Consider the following 23,234-nt stretch of genomic DNA (forward strand, 5'->3'; position numbering starts at 1 on the left):
TGTTACACTGTGGCTGTCACTGCATAGAATATGCTTCTCAAGCGCCACAGTAAATACGTGCACTTATTAAGAATCCGTCCAAATTTCTTACCTGAAAAGCTACTCAAGTACAACACTGCAGCAAGCCCTGCTAGACAGTACATTGCAAGCCATTAATTGTGCGATTTCTCCTTGCTAAAAATAGCCTCATGATGACCGGCCTGCCTTATTCCAAGTGAATTACATGATGTAGCATTATAATCTGTGGCCAGTCGCTAGCATCAGCAGGCGGATGATAAGTGCCAGTAATAGCAGGTTCCAATCCGCTGCACAGCAACACAGCACGGTGGGACGGCCAAGATGCCAGGCAAAACAGCTGCTCAGCACTCTGCGCCTTCCTGTGTATGTGTGTATGAGTGTGTGTGAGCATGTGTGTATGTGTGTATCCCATGAGCAAGCATTTAACTGCAGACCACTGCTAAAGACGGTACAGCAACACGCATGGATCAATACACCCTTCATTGTGACACTGCAGGCATCGATACGCACACGTACACACTTCATGAGCAGTGTGTGAAAGCCTGTCTGAGTCATTCTGCTGTGAAACTGGTGTGAGCTGCCACCCATAACCCCCCTCCACCCACCCCACCACCACCGCCCCACTCCCAAGGAGCACACAGACAATCAAGGCTTGCATTAATAAACCTGCGACTCATCAGCTAGCTCATTATGGCATGGTCACTCCAGAGACGGCCCCTGCGATGCTTCAATATGGACTGTGTGAGGGAGAGGAAAGAAAGAGACAGAAGGGGAAAAAATGCCTCTCCGTGTCCTCCATGTACGTCTGGGCTAAGCCTCTTTCAAGTGATCCACCACCCACGGCAGCGCTCCACTCCAGAGCTCCTCGAATGTGGGATGATAATTATGAAGGGACTTAATGTCTCCCTCTGCACTGGTGGGGGTACCAGCGTTCTCACTGGCGAACGCAGGACACACACAGACTGCAAATGGACATACCTAATACCTGTTAACACACACTGAATGGGTTGACAATACATGCCACGATCCATTAATGGTTACAGCTTTGTTCAGCTGTACTTAGGCACAGCTAAATGCAAACAACATGCTGACATTCTAACAGTGACAGTGCTAACATGATGATGGTATAATGTTTCACCATTTTACTTTAGTGTGCTAGCATGAGAGAATTTGCTAAATGGCACTAAACACAGATACTGACTGCACGTCAACCAAGTATGCCATCATCTGTATCCATTACTGCTCAGCTGCGTACTCAGAATAGTCTAAAGTCTAAAACCAGAAATGGGTGGTGCTAAGACAGGAAGTGGGCATGATTAACCGGCAGTTCATAATTCAAGCCTGAAATTGAAATGTGTTGATCAGAGGTTGTTTTTTTTTTTTTTTTACTGAACTGCCTCAGAATTTGGCTTCAGATCAATGAACAGCAGTTTTTATGAACTTGAATGAATAAAATTCAGCTACCCAATGATGACTTTCCCTTATCAAGAGGAGAAATGTTCACTCGGATTATACTCCTACTCTTAATGTTATCTGTGTCGGATACTTGTTTCACTACTTGCTAATCCCCCATGTTAACATTCATGAAGCATGTAAAACACATCTCAATCAAAAAGGAGCTCATAAGGAATCACCCATCTAACCACAGCTGTTGACACACTATGCCATTATAGAACATGAAATACACTTCCACACTCGTGATGCAGCCAAGCACAGTGCTAGTCAGCCTTCGTTCACTGATACACAGGCTGGGAATACTCCAAATTCTGCCAGGCAGGCACGTAGGACCAGATTGCCAGAAGAGAAACCAGAGGTTGAAGGATATCAGAGGAACATATTCATCAAATAGCCCACCGGTAGGCTCCAGACAGGGAGAGCAGCCTTGTGGAGACAGATAACAGTCTGCTGTTTATTTCAGCTACAGGCACCCAGAGGAAAGGAGGCCTGTTGAGGACTCTAGAAACGTGTGTGTGCATCTGGTAATACACACACACACACACACACACACACACACACACACACACACACACACACAGAGTGCTGAGTTAATTCTCATCACACCCACACACTGAAAGGATATGGGCTCATGTTCGTCTCTCACACACAATCAAATGAGCTGATGGAGGAGCATATATGCCTGATAAGATGCTTGGGAACACGTGCACACGGAAACACACGTCTACCTCTTGCACAGCTTCCTAACTAAGTTACGATTTTCATCAACACTAAATGGCAGACACCTGCAACAGAGCGTGACAAGAAGAGGTGGGCAAAAAGAAAGCAGAAAAAGAGGAGGGTGGAGGGACCCGCTTGCCGTCATGACTTAGGAATCGTGATTGCTTCACAACAATCCCACCAACACAGCCTGACAGCTCGCCCAAATAACCAATTAAGAGCTGAGGACGGGAGCCAGCAGAGGCGGGAGAGAAGCCCGAGAGGGCCAGTGGAGGCAAGTGGATCCGACAGCGCTGCCGCAAATTCCTATTCAGGTTTTTCTTGCTGACGGCTGACAGCTCTGGATCATGTTTCTACCTCTACCTGCCATGTCTGCCCTTTAGTCAATTTAGAAAAGAGGTCTTTGCCAACCTGCAGGTGAAGGAAATGAAGTGAGAGGCGGCTGAATCATTTGTGTCTGTCTACCCGGTTTCCTTCTGACGGCGTCCAGCGGAATTTCACTTTCATTTTCAGTCAACTCTCATACAAACATCTATTTTCTATCTAGTTTCTAGATTCCCTAGGTGTCAAAGCGAGAGGTTTCATTACAAAATGCTTCTTTCAAGTCAAGTGTGATTCCTCATTTTCATAAAGCCACTCGCATTCTCATTCCAAACTGATCCAAAGATTAACCATTGCACACAAGTTAAACCCTTACGACATCCTTCTCCTCACTCCGCACATCTATATCAACATTAGTCCAGAAAGCCTTTTTTGTGCCCACTTACTTTCAAGAGCAGCAATACTTGAAAAGCCAGTGGAGTGCACGATGATGACTCTCTGTCGTCTCTTTTAATGAGGCCCCCTCAAATACTGCATCAAATATTACAGCGTTCACATTTTTCATCTCTTTGCTCCACCAATGGTCTGCTCACCATGAAAAGCAGTCTGTAGAGCAGCCTCCATGCTGCTGTGGCCTGTCGCTGGGTCCTTCGGGCCAGTGAGCAGCCCTTCCTACGCAGCCTGCCTCCCCTGGACGTTGGCATGGCAGGTCCACAAATGTTGTGTGGCGATACGACTCGGCCGAAACAGAGAGAAAACAGCTGCGACAGAACTCCAAAGTTTGGCTTTACCGACTCAGAGATGTCTATCTTCTTGCTCCGTCAACCCCCGATTTTCATCTGATGGTCGGTCAATCCCCTCTTCAATTTTTCTCACCCTCCTCCTCCTCCTCCTTCCACGCTCTCTCATTAGTGTCCCCTGCTGCCAGTCTCTCCGCTAGGCCCGGGTCAGAAGCCTCACTCTTGAGTACACCTATGCCTCTGAGGCAGAAGCGGCTTTGATGGGGATCGAGCCATTGATCCTGTGTCCTGCCATTCTGTGAGCGTAGGCAGGGAAAAAGTGCTTGCCGCTGGCTTGTTTTGCATATCAATCAGTAGAGATGGTCTGGCCACTTGTGCAAATAGAGGGGAGTTCTTCAACTGGCAACTATTTCCTCTCTCACCGTCCATCTCTTTCCATCAGCACCGGTCTTCCTACATCTCTACTTGCACATCCCGCCATCAATCCTACTTCCCTCTGTCCATTTGCCTCCAGACATCCCCATTCCTCCTTCCTCTTCCTCTGGCTGTTCCCCTCCTTTTCAGCTCCATGTGACCTCGGTGTAATTTCCAGAGAGCTGAATGGAGAGGCCGGGGGCTGCATCAGTGTCCAGTCTTTCAATAGCAGCAGCACAATGCAGACTGTTCTGGCTTGTTACCTCCACACACAGAGGAATGGCTGACTCAAAAATGGGAGGCTCTGAGCCAGTTGGGGTAACAGGGCAGGAATGTTAACTACTGGCTCACACAAGTTTAAAACATGACATGTATCGCTCATTGCACAGAGAACTTCCACAGTGGATAAATAAATGGACTCTGCCCATGAAAACTTTACTTGTTTCCAAACTGGATTGATTTGAACTTAATTATATAGCTTATTCACAGTAAAGTTGGCAAATTCATTGAAGGGATAATGATTCGGCACTCCTGGCAAACTAGAACCCTTACTAAAAGCCCTGTTTGTTCTATGCATGTACAAGTGGTTGGGGATTACTTAGCCATCAATCACATGTTCGAACCTTACCTAAGCAGATGCATAGAAGGGATGGATCGGATAATGAAAGTGCTTTCTTTTCTGGTATCCCATAAGAAGACAATGTTGTGTCAAGGTTCCTTCTATTGTTCCTTTACATTCCCTTCTATATCTAAATTAGATAACAGATACCTTGGGGGTATTTCATGCCTTTTGTCAGAAAGACTAGGTATGAAGAAGACAGGCAACAAGACCAAAAGAAAGAGCGGGAGTGAAATGCACCATCAGTCCCCAACTGGCATCAAACCAGTGCAGTAGGTTCGTTCATGGTCAGCTACTTAATTCTAAACCACCACGATTCTCAGGCACAAGTTTGTTTGTTTTTGACATTCAGAAGAACAAATTACAATTTGTCGTTCAACTACAACTAAAGGCAACTGTGTTTATACCCGTTTCAAAGAGACACACTTGAAAGCTCCCTGATCTCTCACCAAGAATTTTGTGTCTTAATTATCTTCTTAGTGTTGATGCCATGAATCGTACAAACGGATCAAGGAGAACACTATCAGACACTCTCTCCAAGACATGTTTTGAGTTGCAGTTGATGTACACATGTAAGGCGATTCAAGATTCAACAAATGAGAAGTTCCCATCAAACTGGCCAAACGCGGTCTAAACTGGACATGGAGGTTTCAGACCCTGTAAGATGACCCAGCAAGCATTTAGATTGAATCATACTGAGGCCTTCATGCCCGCTATCCTCACCGTTGGCTGGATTTACATGTACTTAGCAGGCATTCAGGATTTTAGCCACCCTTTTTGGCACTTGCAAACACTACATTTTGTTCAACCTCATTTGTGTCACATCCAGTACTATTTCCAATGTTGGGTGTAAACACTCACACGTAAAAACACTCTGTCAAACTGGAAGGCTGCTAGACAAACACTAAACACTGTTTCCATCTCCCTTTAACGCTCGAATGGAGTCATTATGTACAGAGCTCAGTCTGCTTTGCAGATGAAACGCTGCACAAATCAAAGGAGAAGCCTTGTGCTTTACCAGCGGAGAGGCCGCATGTTAGCTGAAATAAACAAATCGTGGGGAGGGAGCGGGCAAAGAAGAGGGGATGAAATACACATATGTCCCTGGGGCTGGCTTTACCCATCTCTCATATAAAACAGCCTTGTCATGTCACAGTGACGGAGCGAGAGAGGGCGAGAAAGTCAGCGAGAGAGACAGAGAGTGAGAGGAGACCTGGTGGCCAGTGGGCAGGCCAGTGATTCATTTGCCATGTTAGTGTGCTATAGTGCCACGATGCCATCTTCTTTTCAAAGCTCAATAAAAGAAGACGCGCGCCCATAAATCAAACAGAGTGGAAGGGAGGAGAGAGGAAGATTAGAGGGAGGGCTGGTCCCGTCGCGCTCCGCTCAAGCCCATTTACGCCTTTTATTATTCATCCTAAACAAATATTATTCCGCCTAGTCTCGGAGGACTTTGGGAGAGGAGTGTGTTTTAATAATGAAGCCAGCTTCAGATTAAAGCACCCATTCTGCTGAGTCCCCTAGGCTACTCAGATCCACTCCACTGCATGACTGCCACTACAAAGGCAATGTAATGCTAGAATTATACACTGTTCTTACTCCAACGAAATGCCAAAAACTACATTAAAGGTTAAGTGGAAATGCTTGTTGCCAACATTAAATATGGTCTGATGACAAACAAGTCCATGGAATAACTAATGGCAACCCATGTGCTGTGCCCAGTCCGCCTTTCTGACCTGGAAAATTTAATCTGGGTGATTTAGGAACAACTGAAGCACCCCAAACTACCACACACCATACAACTGCCAGCAATGACATGATATGAACAGATAATAGGGCCGCTAGGCACACAAGGTGACCAATCGAGAGTGGATACACGCCCATAAAAGACTCTAACTGCTGGTCAAACCAATACAATTAATTCTGATACAGACCATACTGCTGAGATAACTTCACAGGATGCAATAAAGGCAGGACAGACAGAGCAAAAAGTAACACCATGACCGTTTGACTATAAATCTTACAGGTGAATGGTTGAATTAATGATCACCAGGATAGTGTTGAGTAGAAAGGGCCTGCTGAGACAAACAGGTAGAGAAAAGAGCCTACAGCCAGCTAGCAGCTCTGTAAATAGAAAAGCCAGCATGCTAACATTCAGCACTAAACATAAAGTACAGCTATGGCTTCAAGGAATTTGAAGGTTTTTGGTCATAAACCAAAATACTGGACACATTAAATCAAATTAGATCTTCCCTTTTTGAGACCAAATCGAGACCAAAGTGGGGACACTGCCATCCCTAAAGCAACACCACAAACATGGCTGAGAAGGTAGCAAATAATTCATATACACTGCACACGGTACTGTAATTGCATGATCTAATTCACAAGCAAAAATGCTAATATAATGTAAATGAAAGACATACTGTATGAATTATCTGACTGTAAAACTAGATCAGACTTGCATTTGCAGAGATTTTCTTACCAAACACACACAGAAGGCTGTGGGAGGTGTGTGAAAGTTTACAGCACAAGTGTGAAGCCTCATAGTATCAGCTACCTCAGTTAAAACCTCCCACGAGCAAAGAAGCACGAGTCCATAGTTACCGGCTGTTTGTCCCCTTTGGCATCTCTCTGGCAGGAGAGGCAAGCTGCCATCTTTTTAGCCAGGCAGGCCAGCTTGTCTTTGAGGAACCGTCCCAAAGTGAGCAGCACGGACCCCAGGAACAGGTCCTTCTCCTCAGCCTCGCAGCCGGACGGCCAGAACCAGCACATGGCCAGGAGGGAGCAGAAGGTCTGGGCAGGCGATTGGTCCCGCATAAAGAGTTCAATTAAGGTGGTGAGATATAGGCACGGTCTAGGATCTTCATCATCCACCATTGGGGCTGCGATCGGTATGACTACTTCCATGTCCGCACCAGGTTCTCCTGGTGTGGTCATTCCGGCCAGATTTGGGTCATGTTGGATCTAGGTTCCTGTTATTTATTCCATCGCAACTTTCTTCAGAGTTTTTTTTTTATCTCCAGCTCATTCTTCTCAACATGTTTACAGTGAAGCAGACTGACAGGAGCAGGCTAGCGTTAACTGCGCTGACAGCAGTAAGACCAGATTATTAGCCTGCTCACGGCCAGATGGCGGCTGATGAGCTTAGTCATAATGCATACACACACACACATACACACACACCTCTCCCTAAATTACCCCCATCCCGCAGACAGACACACCAGGCGGGTAAAGTACATTCTCTAAAGTTTGGGAAGGAGATGGGTGTAGCTCCAAGCAAGACGGGATCATGTTTGAAGAAGATGACACAACCCAATATCCGTAGGCATCTCGAGAATCTTTTTGAAGTCTAGGGCCCATGATAAGAGAGGAGAATCAAAACTGAATAATTCAACTTTCTGTTAGTCACACATTTTTAAAGTGTTAAAACACCTCTCAGACTCTTCGTCCACTGAGACGAAAAAAAAGGGGGGGGGAAGGTTGAGAAGAGAGGTAACAGAGACTCGGCACAAACACTGGAGTCTACCAACGCATCTGCATTATTCTAATTCAGAGGCAAAATAACATGACAACTTGTAATGAAGCACATCCAGACGAATCTCCTTGTACTGACAGCAGACAGAGGACGGCTTCAGTCATAGCCCTCTTCATAAGTCCATTTAAATGCTCTTACTGAAACGTTCAGTCCAGACAAACGCAAAGAGGCTTAATGTCTGTCCACTTCATAACCTTTGGTTTAATAACAGACATGACTGGCTGCTTTACAATGTGTAAAACATGTGATTGCTATAGATAGGATAAAAGAATATCACAGTTTTCACTATGTAACAGATTTTGACACAAAAGATGAAGACCTGCTTATATACAACAAGTAATGGAATTACTGAAACTATTGGTTATATTCATTAAAAAAAAAAAAAAAATCAAATTCCACTTCTAGTTCCTAAACCCTTAAGTGACCTTTTCAAATGTCATGATGTTTTCAACAAACAGTCCAAAACAAAGATGATATTCAGTTGAGCACTATAGAAAAAAAACCTTGAATTTGCCAAGTTTTGACATTTCTATTAAAAATGCCTTAGATGGTGAATAAGTCTTCAAATAATTTACAGTTACATTCAATCTCCTAATTTATTGATTGACTAATAATTTCAGCTACACGTGAACATTTTTAACTAGCTGCATGAAAGTTGGGCTGCAACTAAAGTTTATTTTCTTATCATTTCTTATCATCATGAGGGAACGGCCAACACAATTTGCTATATCCCAGGTGCACAGAACAAAACTTTTGCACACCTGTGAATAACAGCTGCACAGGAGAAGACAAAGGGTTGAGAAGATAAAAAAAGAAACTCCTGCTCACTTCACTTGCAATCAGGAAAATAATACCCTTTTTGCAGATAGTTCAAAGACCATCTTAAAGAGGCTGGTTGACCCACACAGACGAACCATGTTACTATCATAGCAAACTAAGCAAACTAGCAAGTATTCCCAATGGCTGGAACAACTGAAATTTTTTGCATTTTATATGATATGGTCCTTTAATGCATCCTGGTGTGCGAGTTCCCTACAGTCGTCTGGAGCCATGTGGTGAAACCAGACCACGCCAGATTACTTCCCACGTAGTTCCATCTGTCTACTGGGATCAGCTGATGCACTATAGATGCTTGTGTTCACATGTGTGCGTAAGGGTGTGTTGACGATCTGCCCCTCGGCAAATCCTCATCAATTCTGTACTGAGGCCCTCCTGATTTTGCCTGTACACATCCATCCTTACGACTGCAGTACATCACTACACCAGTGCAACGGATGTCTAATCAGTTCAATTTGAGGTTCCTCGTGGGAGTTATCTACAACCAATTCAGTTGTCTTCTGCAATTGATTGGTTAAGCTCATAATGGTACTACAACTTTGTGTTAAACCAATTGCTATGGCACTTAATAGTCAAAAGTATCATGAAGTAACTCACAGGCACTGGACCCACGATCAGAATCCAGATGGTAAACACAATTGTTAACTGTGTGCTTAGTGAGCACTTTTTCCCTGAAAACACACTCCAACGCACGCATCTCTCATGTGTAATAAGCGTAAATTGGAATGCAACGGACCAATTAATCAAAGATAGTCAGTCTAGTGAGGCGGCCGATTACAATGTGTGACAAGAGGCTTGAAATTAGTCCTTCCCTTCCATCCATCTCTATTGACTTTCAGAGCAGCCGTGTGCACGCATGCGTGCGCCTATATACTGATACATGGCTGATTTTCTACCCGGTGACTCGATTTCTTTCTCTCCGCCCCAAAGAACAAACTGATGGCTGTGAGGTGATTAAATCCTGCTCTTCGTGACAGAAAAAATCTGATGTACCAGCACAAATATCTCACCCTGTATTTTTATTTTCTTTTTTGTCGCCTTCACAGTGGCTGATTCTCCCTGATGGAAGCAGATAGCTTTTTAGCTCCTTTTGTGCCTCAAATGTGCACGTACGCAGTGAAATAGGCACACACATCCATAAACCTCACACACACACTTGCGCACACACACACCTATCTTCCATTCTTCCATTCATTCCTCAGTAAAAGACAAACGGCAGGGAGCTGAGCATCAGCAGCAGTGGTGCAGTGCAGATCCCGGCGCAGTGGGACTGACTCATGTCGCCGGGCAAACAAAAAGAGAGGCGAATAGAGCCAGAATAGAGAGCAGTGAAGAGGGCAAGTTGTCCTCTCTAATCCACCTCCCGGCTGACCTCAGGTCAAATGCTGCACGACATCTTCTGACACAGGCAATTAGAATAAGCCAGAGCAGCCAGGGCAATTAGAGATGGTTTCTGGATATTTATACTGGATTTGCTATCGATGAATCATTAATGAAATGAGCGCAACACGACGGCCTATTCCCATTTTCACTCAGCCTATAGTATATAATGAGCAGGTTGGGTGCCAAAAATTTGCCAAACGATGCAAAAGAAGGTAAATATGCACACACACATCGGCTCACACGCTTCCAGCCATGTCTACATCATTAACACACAGCTTTTTACTGATGACCACACACACTAATTACCGCTCCCGATCAGCATACACACTCGGCCGTATTACATTATCACAGCGCTGAGGCGTAGCTCCCGACGGGCCAGGCTCACGCTCAGTTTAATGACTTCAATAAAGTTGGTTTACATATCAAAAACCTGAGTGGATATTGGACAACAGACGGGACAGAAATAGGACAGCAATCTGCCATAAACCGTGAGGGGCGACAATTTGCCGTATTTATAGAGGAGATATTTCTCTTCGACTGATTTGAGAGGCAATTTTATTGATTGCAGGGTAGACACAATACAGGTATTATGCCCTCTTTATTTACTCAATGGTAGATAGAATATGCCCCTATGGTAGATGGAAAGGCCCTCTAGGGTGCCTCACCACCTAAAACCGGGGCCCTTTTTTTTTCCCCAACCCTGCCCCTGAAACAGCCTGAGCCCGCCACTGGTACCAAGCTAGATAATGCTTGCGTTAAATATAATCCCCCAAACAAACTACTGTAGCTTTTAGGAGAATCACAGGCGTGTGTTTCTGAGTGAAGACTAGGATGCCAGGAGTATTTTAGACGACTGTTTCTTCTGAGAGATTTTGACTTTACCCCCCTCAGCATGCTTATTTTCATGTGTGTCTGTAGGAGTGTGACACAGCCTTTCCCCTCCAGTCCACATGACAGTAATAAGCTTTGTTTATACCTGTGGCTATGACGGAGTTTCCTAATTATGGTAATGCAAAGGATTGGTGCCAGTCTGGATTCTGACAGCCCCACAGCTGCCACAGTGAGTGGGTGCACACACACACACACACACAGAAAACAAACACACATGCTTGAAGACACACACACACATAAGGCAATGTGCACACTTTTATTTAAAACCTAGGAGGAGAGAGGGATACCATGTGCGGAAGTAGAGACAACAGACATACACGGACACACACTCTCGCTCCTCCTACCTTGCTGTGTTGTATAGGCCTGTGTGCGCAGTGGGAGTGACCATCCTCCAGTCCTACACACAAGGAGCCTTCTCCGTCAGCTGCAGTCCACACATCTGGAGAAAGACAGAGAGAGAGAGAGAGAGAGAGAGAGAGAGAGAGAGAGAGAGAGAGAGAGAGAGAGAGAGAGAGACAGAGAGAGAGAGAGAGAGAGGGGGGACAGTTTTTACCTTCGGTTTTGTGTGTGTGTGTGTGTGTGTGTGTGGTAGCATTTTAAGCTCATGCCACCCATCGCTGCATCTGTACTGTAGTGGTTCCCGCTGAAGCACATCTTTCCACTGACCACAAAGAACACACACGCACACACACACACACACACACACACACACACAATGCAGGCTAGTTTTAGTCTAAAACAACTCATGGGCGCCTGCCAGTCGCATAGAACTTTTAAATATGTCTCCAGTCTAAAAATGGCAATGGCATTCAGTCGTCCCAAAAAAAGACAAATCCTAATTAAAGACTGTTATCTCTTTCCTCGTTCAAAAAAACAACCCAAAAATGGTCTTGTAGATAGAAGCTCAGCGCTGGATTTTCCTGAAAATCCCACCTCATAAAATGTACATCTGCATATAAAACATTGCTGTTCAAGGTCAAACCCTCTAGCAGTCGGCACATGAAAAGACTTTATTTCTGATTGTAGCCTCGGAGGCGGGCCAACATGGCAGCAAGAAACAAAAGAAAAAAAACTTATGGACAACCTGCGGAGCTGAACGTCTCCTTCTAAACCCAACAATCATCGTCAACCAAATGTCAGACTGCTGAGGCAGAGATACAAAAGACATCAAGTCATCTGAATCTGACTCTCTTGTCTCAAACGTTGGCGTCAGGCTGAATGAATCAACATGACAGATGTTGTTTTTTTTTTTTTCTCCAGGAACGCCATCATGAAAGGCAGACAAGTGTTAATTCCCCACTGTTGGCGTTTACCTCCCTGCCTCCCTGTCAGCCTGCCTGGGATCATACGCCCTCTAGAGACGGAGACAGAAACTGCAGTCGCTTTGATCACACCACTTACTGTAATGAGGACTTCAAGTCATTAATCCCTTTGTGTCCAATTATGGGTGTAGTGGAGGAAACACTAATGAATCACTATCATTATGATGATACTCAAAATGAAATTTGCTGTTTGTTTGGAGAAGAGTCAATAAAAAGGCACGCAATATGTTCTGCAGATTTTGAAGGACAATGTCAGTACCAAGATATTTGGTAAACTTGATATATTTCATTGGAACAAACTAAGCTGTTAAAAACAAATCCAGTGAGGTGCAGTGCTTATCACGAACTTGCAGCATCCTGTCGGCAAGTCATAGTCTTTTACCCAATTTTACAGCTGTGACTTCCTCATAAACACCACAGACAATGAGACAATTTTCCTTGACTGTAGTTTAAAATTCTTGTTCTAATCTAATCAAATCTGAGACCGTATCAAATTCTTACAAATAACGACTGTACCAGATCTTACACTCGTTAATGCCAGACATAATTTTCTTCTCCAAATTGAATGCCCCTTACCTTTCAGCCTAACAAACAGATGAATGTATCTTTATCAGCTGGGCAGCAGCTGCATCCGTCCAAGCATCACGCACGACCTTACTGCTCAGTCGTGACACCTCGAATCTGCAGTGAGTTTAAATGGAGCTGACAGGATACTATACATCCACTGTGATAATGAGCCCTGTGTGGTCAAAAGCCCCCTCAGGCCTCTGCTATCCTCCAGGATGCACAGAGCTGTGAAGCTGCATCTGGAGCTTTCTCTTGGTGCTTTTCTTCTTCTGACAGCAAGAGAAGTGAACGTGTCTCTTCTCTCTTTTGAGGAAGTAGAGATCTGAACGAGAGCTTAACTGTAACGGAAGTGTGGTTGCAGTTTTGTGGTTTAGGTGATAAAACTACTATTTTCTCAGCAAATTCCGCTCGTGTGAGCAGGAGAAACTTTTTTCAAGTTGAGATGGATACCACTTCCTTCAGAGAGCTCTGTGACGACCCCTGCCAATTTGTGTTCTGTCCACCTGTGTTATGTCAGATATGGGTGGATGGGGCAGGCGATGATGAGCGTTTTATGGGAAAGCCGGGGCCTAATGCTCCAAATTTACAAAAGGTCTGGCTGTTGTTATTGCTTCATCAGTCGGTGTCGCAATTTCCCGTTTTCAGGGTTAGGGTTAGTGTCAGCCAAAAGTTCACAAAAAACTTGGGTGACCATAACAAAATAATGTCTTTCAGGCAAGTGTATGCACAAGTGAACCCTCAGCAGTGCAGCCTGTTTGAACATGACAGAATCAAACAAAGTGACACTAAAAGTTCACACTTTTAGTACACACTGGAGTTGCTCTTGCAAAGTATGTGCTGCAGCATGAAGTGCGCACCCAATTAAGACATACCACTCCGTCACATCACTGCGCGGTGACCCTCTTGCTTATACAAACACTGCAGATCATAGTGCCAGCTATTTATTGTCTGTGCTCTCTCACTGGCTCAGTCAACGTGACAGATCGTCCACTTCGCAAAAGGATTTTGATGTCGAGATTAGCCAGAAAAGCATGTTGGTTTGCATACTGACAAATGCAACTCGATGCAGTAGAACATCCTGATAGTTTGTTTGGATATGTTGCAGCTTTAGAACCTCTTGCATTCTTTCCTTTCCTTTCCTTTCCTTTGCAAATGCAATCATCTAACTTCTTGGAATAGTGTATCCAACTTATTAAATGGCCTTACAAGCCTTACAAGCCAAGTTTCACAACAAACCATAACCCTAACCTAACACTGAGTCCTTAACTCTAACCATTTAAGATATCCAATAGGTGGACCTTCCTAGATGTAACAGATTTCAAAACCAATCATACAGCAAAAGAATACAGTACACAGAGTAATGTAACACAACAACACAGAAATGCAGGTAAACTGGGCTTTACAGTAATTTGGATCAGTGGCAGATCCAGGCTTTTCACAGGTAGACTGACATGGCTTGCTTACAGAGAAAACTGTTAAACTGGTGCGTTCATATTGTACACAGATCTGAAAAAGTGCTACCCTGATGGGTGTGCCAAGCATTTCACAGCAGCTAAAATTTCCCTCTCTCTTTGTGTGTCTCTCTCACCATCTGTCACACACAAGGGACGCTAACAAACTGAAACTAGAGGCTATTCAATTTTACCGTTCTGTTTTTCTTACTAATAGCTCTAATATATTGCAACTAAGAACTAGATCTACACATGTTTTAGCTGTTCTTTTAAGCACCTGAGGAGGACTTGGCTCGGTGGTGCTTGCTGCGAACCTCCTGGTTGTGTATGAGAGGAGGGACCGGGTGGTTGTAGGCGGTGGTTGGCGGCCGGGGTCCGTCCCGCCTCAGGCTCAAGTGCAGGGTTTGTTCAGCAAACAGCGTCTGGATCAGCGCCAGGTCCAGACTTGACACGGACCGGCCGTTCAGCACCAGGATCTCGTCGCCAGGACGCAGACCTGGGAACACAGGCGAATGTATTGTGAGAAAAAAAGAGTATGTGATACTGTTATTAGTGATTTCAGGTTTGTTTGTCGTTCTCAAGTGAGTGGGTACCTTCGTTGAATGCCAGTCCATCAGGAAGTACTTCGCTGACAAAAATCCTACTATTTCTCTGGCTGTCTATGTGCCCTGTTACTGCAAAACCTGGTGCAAGGAAAAGAAACAAAGATGGCGACAAAGGCAAACGAGTGTAAGACCAACAGGGAGGGATAATTAAGTGTACAAATCACACACACACACACAAAAATCAGTCCACATGTATGGCCAACTCACCATAGTCTCCACCGCTGCTCTGTCGACTCATGTGCAGCGTAAACACATTAACCGGGACCACCTCCAGCTGATCATTGACCTACAGGATGATATCAAACAAATCGACACACATTAAATAAACACGGATAATGAAGAGCACTGTGTATCTATGTGTGAGTTCTGCCCTCCTCACCACATCACGGAGGAACTCTCCGGGGGCCACGAGTCGCACCTCCATGTTCTGCCCCACTCGTCTGTGCAGGCGGATGAAGTGGAGGCCCGGGTCCAGCTGCTTCACCTGCGTACACAAGAGTCCCTGAATGTTCAGCACGCCCTATGCACAAAAACATCATCCGGCGTATTTCATGGACCAGCGCTTAGTCCGACAGCTGCTGTGCGGCCGAGGCGTGAATTATTCACCGACTTTACACTTAGTGATGAGAAATTTGAGGTAAACAGGAAAAAGTGTCACCCAAGGGACCGTGGTGTTTGTGTGTGTGTGTGTGTGTGTGTGTGTGTGTGTGTGTGTGTGTGTGTGTGTGTGTGTGTGTGTGTGTGTGTGTGTGTGTGTGTCCATCTATGCAATCATTGTAAGGGGACACTGGATGAATAGGTGTGTAAATTCAAACCCCTGGGAGCCTAACACAACAGGATTCACTGCTACAGATGCTTCAAAAAAGATCATTAAAAAGATCACACCTGACATAGCCGGGAACTTTCTAGAACATGAACTTCTACGCACATGATTGACCTCAACATTACTGGAAAACACGCTTTCTCTCCACCAAGCCTGAATGGCAGGAAAGTGTAAAATTCTACAAGCCAACGGAATCCAAATGACATCACTGATTGTCTTTGTTAGGAATATGTCACGACAGTTGTGGTGTCATCATTTCCCCGCAACCGGCCCGCTATCCCAACCTTGCAGGCTGCAGAGAGAAGGTCGGCGGCTGTCTCGTCTCTCCTGACGGGAACTTGGACTGTCAGGCCGTCTGGCATGTGGACACGCGTCAGCACGTCTGTGGCACCGCTGATGCTGTCCCACACACCGCCCTCGGGGGGCGACATGGAGTAGATGTTGGTCAGCACATCCAGCCTCTGCGGGAGAGAGGGCAAGAAGGGAGGGTGGAGACAGATAAGAAGAGGAGGGTGAGCGGTGTTCAAAGGAGGAGAGAGAGAAGAGAAAGGGGGTAAAAGGAGGTAAACACAGAGAGGGAGAGAGCGAGAGGGAGAGAGCGGTAGACTTTGAGTAACGGTACACAAATCAATACACTTCCATTAGTTTAAATACTTGGCAGTGGATCAAGCGGCGGATCAAAGATGTCATACAATTAGCCTCTCAGAAATTCATTTGACAACATAGACGGCAGTTGCTCCACATAATAGTCATCATAATGACCATGTACACAAGACGATTGGCAAGGGTCGACTGACAGGTCCAGACGTCTGGATGGGATCCGCGTGGCTCCCAAGGACTTATTAGGTTTGAAAAGCCACAAGAGTCATTTTGAGGGGAGTGATGTATCGGGACAATTTATTTAAACGTCAGTCAAACTTTCAGATCAGCCATTCGAAGGTTATCGTCTGTTGGTGGCATTAAGAGTGAGGTTTGAGCTGGGTATTAAGGCGCACTGGGGGTGGGGGGGCTTAGCCCAGCGATCGGCCTCACAGGCAGTCATTTAGGGGTTTTGGTTGCGACTCCGTGTCTCTGGAGGGAAAAGCGCAACTGCTGCATTGAGGGGCTGTGGGATACACCACAGTGCAGCCTAGGACCGCAATTATCAAGGCCCTCGGTCTTGAGGAAAGGCTCAATCATACCAAATGCACTGAAACTCACAGGCTGGAGAAGAGAGTGATTCAGCAATTCTGACAAAGACAATATGACTTCTTGGTTAAACTGAGACACAGGACCGAGAGGGATAATTGCATGAGTGAATAGGTCTGGATATATACAGCAGTGTTTGAAATGAATTACAAGATCATCAAAAGTGACAGTGGTGTGTGTGTGTGTGTGTGTGTGTGTGTGTTATGTGTATGTTATGTGTGTGTCTGCGGTTTTCTGTCTGATGTGCATGTGTGAGCTTTTTTGGCTGCTGCCTGCTGTTGATGCATCACCTCAAGAGGAAAAAGACCTTTTTCCCTGCCAGACAAAAAGCCTAAAGGGACAAGCAAAGACCTCTGATTCAGAGCATCACTTAGCTCGGCATACACACACACAAATGCACTCAGTGTAGTTTCGAAAAACACACAAACGCACAGACAAACATTTGCCTCATTTTCCCTCTAAATGTTCCCCAACTTAAGAAATTTGGGCCAAAATAAAGGCAACCAATGTTCTTACGAAAATGTTTTCCCCAACCTGTGGGGATAGAGGAACACAAGGTGCCACTTCAACGCCCACCCATTCCACTACCTCTTTGGGGATGTGAGGTCATGCTCGCAAAAGGATGAAAAAACAAGCCGTCATGGCAACTGGTTGCATAACCGTCCTGTTTGTGTGACCGGAAAACTAAGATTTGGTTGCCTACGCCGACCTGACCAGCGGCTGACTAACACTGTACACTCATTCATGTTCAGGGAGGGTTGCAACGTGCCGACAGTTGCCTGGTCAACGTTCCATGAACGACTGCCAAGAGTCCGGCCCAGGCACACGCCGGACTTCAACAACGGCTCTGTGTGGTGAGATGCGTGAACTATTTATGTTTGCATTCAGCCAAATAATTAAATCCAATACTTCAGACTTTCCTTGTCAAGTGTGGAAATTATTCCAAGCGAGCTCTCCTCCACCCTGGAGCTTTTAAAGATGGAAGCAATGGACGGTTTCTGTTCCACTTAGCAACTGGGCAACATAAATATGACCGTGAATAAGAAACAGAAATGTAGTTGAAGACAATTTCATCTATTAAAAGGGTATTACTCTACATTTCCTCAGAGCTCCATCCAAGGTTCCTCTTTCCATGGCTGTGACACATCTTTCCACACACACACACACACACAAACACAAGGTGGCAATCATCACCACCCAAACAGGCGCCCGCTGTTGGCTGTTCCTCAGAAATGACCTCAAAGTCAAAGCTGAGGTGAGTATCTGTGAGGAGAGGTGGTGACACAGAAAGAAGAATCAATATGTCAGGGACAGGGAGTGCTGGGATCATAACCACCAGACGGTAAAATTGTGTAAAAAGGTAGAAACATTTGTCTGAGGTGTTATTTCATTTCCAGAGAAGAGGAGCGTGAAAGGAGACGGAGCGAACCTTGATTCTCTTAACCCTTAATCATTTTACATAACCATGCCATAGAAGTTAGTCAACGGCAGCACACATTTGTGTGTATTTTTAAATATGTGAAATATGTGAGTGTGAAGTTAGAAAAATCACTGTTTAAGTAACAAAGTCATTAGTTGTGTCATCTTTTCGAGCCCGAGTAGGTGGATGAAGCAAGAGCAAAACTTTGCCAGTCAATGTGAACTCTTCTTTAACCTCTGTGAAGGACATGACAGCCTCCAGATTATTGACAAGTTCATCCCATATAGATGTCCATGTCTCTCTTCTATGGAACAGTCACAACCTACAGCTAGGCAGCGTCAGCACATCCTCATCCTTTTAGTGGACAAAGATGGTTGGTTAAAATCGTGTCTGACGGACACTATGCAAAAGTGCACACGAGTCATAAAACTGCAGTGAAGCTTAGGCACACACATATAGACACTTCAGGTCGGAAGATTAGTGGACGATGGTGCCTATTAGAGTAATTCAAGATATCTGAGGACAACAGGCGAGAGGCCATAAGACAGAGATGGAGAGCTGTATGTGTTGACAAAAATCAATAGAGCTGTGCTTTCCTCCCCGTTTCTCTCCATCTCTGCTTCCCAGCCTGAAGAGTCTTAATCCCCACTAAATCAAACTGTTTTCCACGTCCAAATCTACACACGACCACATTTTTGAGTGACATTAAAGCATTGACCCAGTGAAGGCCATTATTGTTTCCTCTGACCACTTCCTGTTCTGAGTCCATTTCAAAGTCCTTAATGGGGCCAGTTTTAACACTCGCCACATTCACCACAGACTCATATTATGAATCATTGCATCCTGTGGAACAGCGATCTTCCCAACACCCGTCCAGCTCTGTCTAAAAGTGTCCATTATGCTCTGTCAATGCTCAAGTTCATCTGTTTGTCAAGAGGAGGGCTTTGATGATTTGAAGATTTCATTGGAAGGGACAAACAGATAAAGATTCATATTGCTTCCTTTTCACATGGAGGACAGAACACAGGCTCAGATGCAGAGCAGCTCTATTTGAAGTTTAGTTTAGATTTTTGCTCAAAAGACCCATCAGAGCCTTGTCAACAGATGCACTTCAACCAAAACCATTCTCAATAAAATAAATGACGCACTGTTTTAGGAAAAACTCATATCCATATCAACACAGAGAGTTAGGTGAGAAGATTAATACAACTCATGTCAGTCAGTTAAATATGAAATCATGTCCAAAGGCAGTTTATATTAGCATTTAGACTTGATACTTGACTGGTACAACACATTTGTAGTTTTAGGTGGGGATATGAGCTGGAATATTTTTTCATCTCTCTCTTTTCTTTCTCAATGTATGTGTTTTCCTATGTTGTTAAATGCTATAAAAATGAAAAAAATAAAATAAAAAAATTGCTGCTGAAAGGTGTAATATGTAAGAATTGGCCACCTGTTATATGCATACTAAAAATTACCTGCTGCTTTCTGCACTTGCCATTCGCTTGTTAGCTCATGTAGCCATACAGGTCGTGACCCAGACTAGGAGCTCGAAGCACCAGGGTGGCGAATATGTTTACACTGCTAGCACAGGGTGGTCTTTAGACCGAGACAGCCTGGGCTTAACTGGATAGCATGCTAACTAATTATTATGTCAAACATGTTATTTCTTCTCATTCTGTTGATAACTTTAGACAATTTTGGAATGGTTTAAACTAAATTCTTACATATTGCACCTTGAAGAAGACTTGAAAAATCTGACCAAGAGGAGAAAACAGCGAAGTTTGGAGGCTGAGGTAACCTGCGAGTGCTGCGGCGCCAACCTCTGGCTGCTCAGGCGGCCAAAATTCACACTCAATCGTTTAACACTTTTAACACAAACCCATACACTCACACTTTCAATCAGCGCTCCCAGTCAACTCAGCACTCTCCATTAACTCAATTATCCAGTACCCGAGCCCTGTCCACACCCGAGTTTAACACGGTTCTGCTCTATTAAAATCTTCTTAGATCTTCTTGGATATGCTGCCTATTTATCTTCCAGACACCTGCAAATCAACATGAAAAGGAATCTCTGCTTTGATGCTGGACCAGTATAACAGACAGACACACATATACACACACACCCCATGTGTAAAAATATCTATACACAGCCCCCTATCAAAGCCGTGAAAGACAGCGGAGGTCAAAGTAACAGCGGACTCGCTTCTGCCACCGCTATTTCACGCTGAAACTGATCATTTAGCCTGTAAAACGGTACAGCAGGGTGGATGTGACAGATGGTGGTGGAATTTTTTAAAAAAGATCCACAAACTGTAAAAGGAGTTACTGAACGCTGTGACTCACCTCGGTGCTCCTGGGAGGCAGGGCGTAAGTTTGACCTCCAGCGTCGCTCTCAAAGATCTGAAATCAAGGGACAGACAGTTAGAAGCACAGACGCAGTGGAGCCGCACTGATTGACTCATGAGCGATTAAGTGCCCAGCCACTTCGGCAACACAATATCAGACACATGCGGTGCGATTATGTAGTTAATTAAAAACTACGTGCGGCGAAGGCATGGCTTTGATACTGTTTCCAAACGGGGTCTGCAGCCTTTGAAGGTGCAATGGTGGAAGTGAACTCTGAGCGGAGGGGGGAGTGTATGGATGCTCAGTGGTTTCTGTGAAGCAGAGAGATGAAAAGGGGACACAGTCCGGTTACAGATGAGATGGAGGACATGCCCCCCCTCCCCTCCTTCTCCACATCCTCTGTGTCAAAATCTCTCCAGACTTGATCCGTTCTATTGCTCCTCTTGATTGTAAAGCTTGTTGTGTCAGGTTAAGCTCGCTGTTAGAGGTGACTCTGCAGCCTCAGAGAGCTTTAACAACTCTATAATACAGCAGTGACACACAGTCATCTGTTATGTGAAGGTGTAACACCAGTTCCTCGCTCAAACAGGCTGCAGTTATCAGGTTTTGTTGGGATAGTATGTCACCGGGCAGGAGAGACATGATAGGCGGCAAGGCTGGTGACAGAAATGGGGCATTTTGTTCTCAAAATGGGTATGAGAAAAACTCAATGGTGCTTGTACTCGACTGTGAGTGTGGTGGGATAGTATAAAGTTTGCACATAAGAGCGGCAGTACGAACAGACTTGCAGCCGCAATCGCTTTTTCTCAGGATCAGGATTCTTCTTCAAAAAAAAAATTCCAAGAAGTTTTCTTGACAATCTGAGGAACTCTTTGTCTCCTGTTATGGTCTTAAGAACCCGTGTCTGACCTCCGAGCAGCAGAGTACAGTAACTCTTCCTCCCCAACGTGAGTACATTTATAAAGTGGCTGTAAACAGTGCCGCTTCGCCGTAAACTGACTAATTTTAGAAAGCTTTACCAACTCTCCCACAAATCCTCAGACCTTTCTGGCCCACTTCCCACAGCCGACTGCCGGCCAGCAGCTCCTTACTGTATACATAGCTCCCCTAAGACGGATGAGAGATGAGAAAACGAGATGGAAGGAGATGTTGGGGGAGGGGGACACGACTTTGGGGCAAGGTTGTCGAGCGCGGCGTCACGGTGCTGAATTAGATTTGGGCTTAGTCAACACAGATGAGTCAGTATGGAAACTGTGGGGAGAAGGACCGCCGGCTGACGCTCTGATGTTTATGCTCTGAGAAATGGAGGGGATGCAGCTGAAAGGAAAAAAAGGAAAGACAAATGGCAGGAGGAATCGGGGGGGGGGGGAGTCGGATGAAACTCCAGCTTTAAGAGATCAAATAAGCTGGGAAAAAGTTTCGAGGAACGTGGATAAATCGAGAGCAAAAGGGAGGAAAGCACGAAGGAAGCATATCTCAAAATTATTTTAGAAAGCTTAATCTGAGAACCTAAGAAGGTAACAACAGATTAAGTGCATGGAGGAAGGTTTGGCTCCTCAGACGGCCTCGCGGTCCAAAATCATTCTCCAACAAACACATGTCCTGCCAGCACCACGTAAAAGAACAGCCAAGGAGCTGATGATGTCACTTAAAATGGCCAGGACTGAGAACAACCCGAAACGAACACTACAATGATCTTTCACTCAAAACAAAACAGCAGATGTCCAGGAAAGCCCAGCACTCTGAAAGTGCCTAGAAGCAAATTACCAGCCATTTTCTGTTCCTTATTAGCCTCTAATGTAAAGAAGAAAATATGAGAAAGGTGCTAAAACAAGAGAAGGGGGACCTGGGAGAAAAAATAAAGGGTTTAATATTTAGCGTCGTTACACCAACCATCTGCTGGTGTCTGCGGGGCTGAGAAAAGAGCGGAGAATGCCATCTACCACATATGGCTTTCAATAATTCATGCGTGTGCTGCAGCGCCACCTCGACCTTCCGCACCGCAAAATGTAACTGGGCCTCATTAGGCCGGCTGGCTGGAGTTCCCCCAGAAAAATAACAACACACGCGCACACATACCTAGCTGCTGACGGACATGCACACACGCACAAACAGAAATATCACAGAGCAGGTGGTGGGATGGGTGTGAGAGAGATAAGAAACAGGACAGGGAACATTTTGTCAGCAGTCAGGAATCAGAGCTCACCTACTGAAGAACATGATTGGCTCTTAGCTGTGCCCACTCCAAAACAATGTGACTCCATATTGACTTCACAGCGGGAAGGAAAATGACGGGAGATTGTGGTTAATCACAACCGGCCCTGCTCTCCCTACTAATGAACAGGGGTCTATAAAAGATTTGTGCAAATGAGTGTTTCCTGCGGCATTTCTGAAAATAGACCACCAAGAGTAGAGTATTCTCCAGGGACGCACCTTCGGGGTACACCGTGGTGGATTTCTGTATCAATAAATAACCAGCTTGCATGACTCTAATTACTAAACTGAGAGCATTTAGAAGCCTCCCTCTGCACCTGGGTGAGGAATGCTCCTCTGTGTTTATATTGATGGGAGGTGTG

At 45.1% G+C, this 23,234-nt stretch overlaps 1 protein-coding gene across 4 annotated transcripts in view; it reads right to left on the bottom strand.

Annotated features, from left to right (window-relative positions):
* Positions 1-23,234, bottom strand: part of tiam2a (TIAM Rac1 associated GEF 2a) — a 95,637-nt gene that overhangs the window by 12,728 nt on the left and 59,675 nt on the right. For all 4 annotated transcript variants that reach the window (XM_037071850.1, XM_037071851.1, XM_037071849.1 and 1 more), the window contains exons 9-15: positions 20,656-20,712; positions 15,986-16,162; positions 15,258-15,362; positions 15,086-15,164; positions 14,867-14,956; positions 14,551-14,769; positions 11,278-11,372 (exon numbers count right to left, since the gene is read on the bottom strand). In XM_037071850.1, the coding sequence (XP_036927745.1) occupies positions 11,278-11,372; positions 14,551-14,769; positions 14,867-14,956; positions 15,086-15,164; positions 15,258-15,362; positions 15,986-16,162; positions 20,656-20,712 (822 nt within the window). The remainder of the gene's footprint in view (positions 1-11,277; positions 11,373-14,550; positions 14,770-14,866; positions 14,957-15,085; positions 15,165-15,257; positions 15,363-15,985; positions 16,163-20,655; positions 20,713-23,234) is intronic.

This window comes from Acanthopagrus latus, chromosome 16 (assembly GCF_904848185.1).
Source record: "Acanthopagrus latus isolate v.2019 chromosome 16, fAcaLat1.1, whole genome shotgun sequence".
Classification (NCBI taxonomy): domain Eukaryota; kingdom Metazoa; phylum Chordata; class Actinopteri; order Spariformes; family Sparidae; genus Acanthopagrus; species Acanthopagrus latus.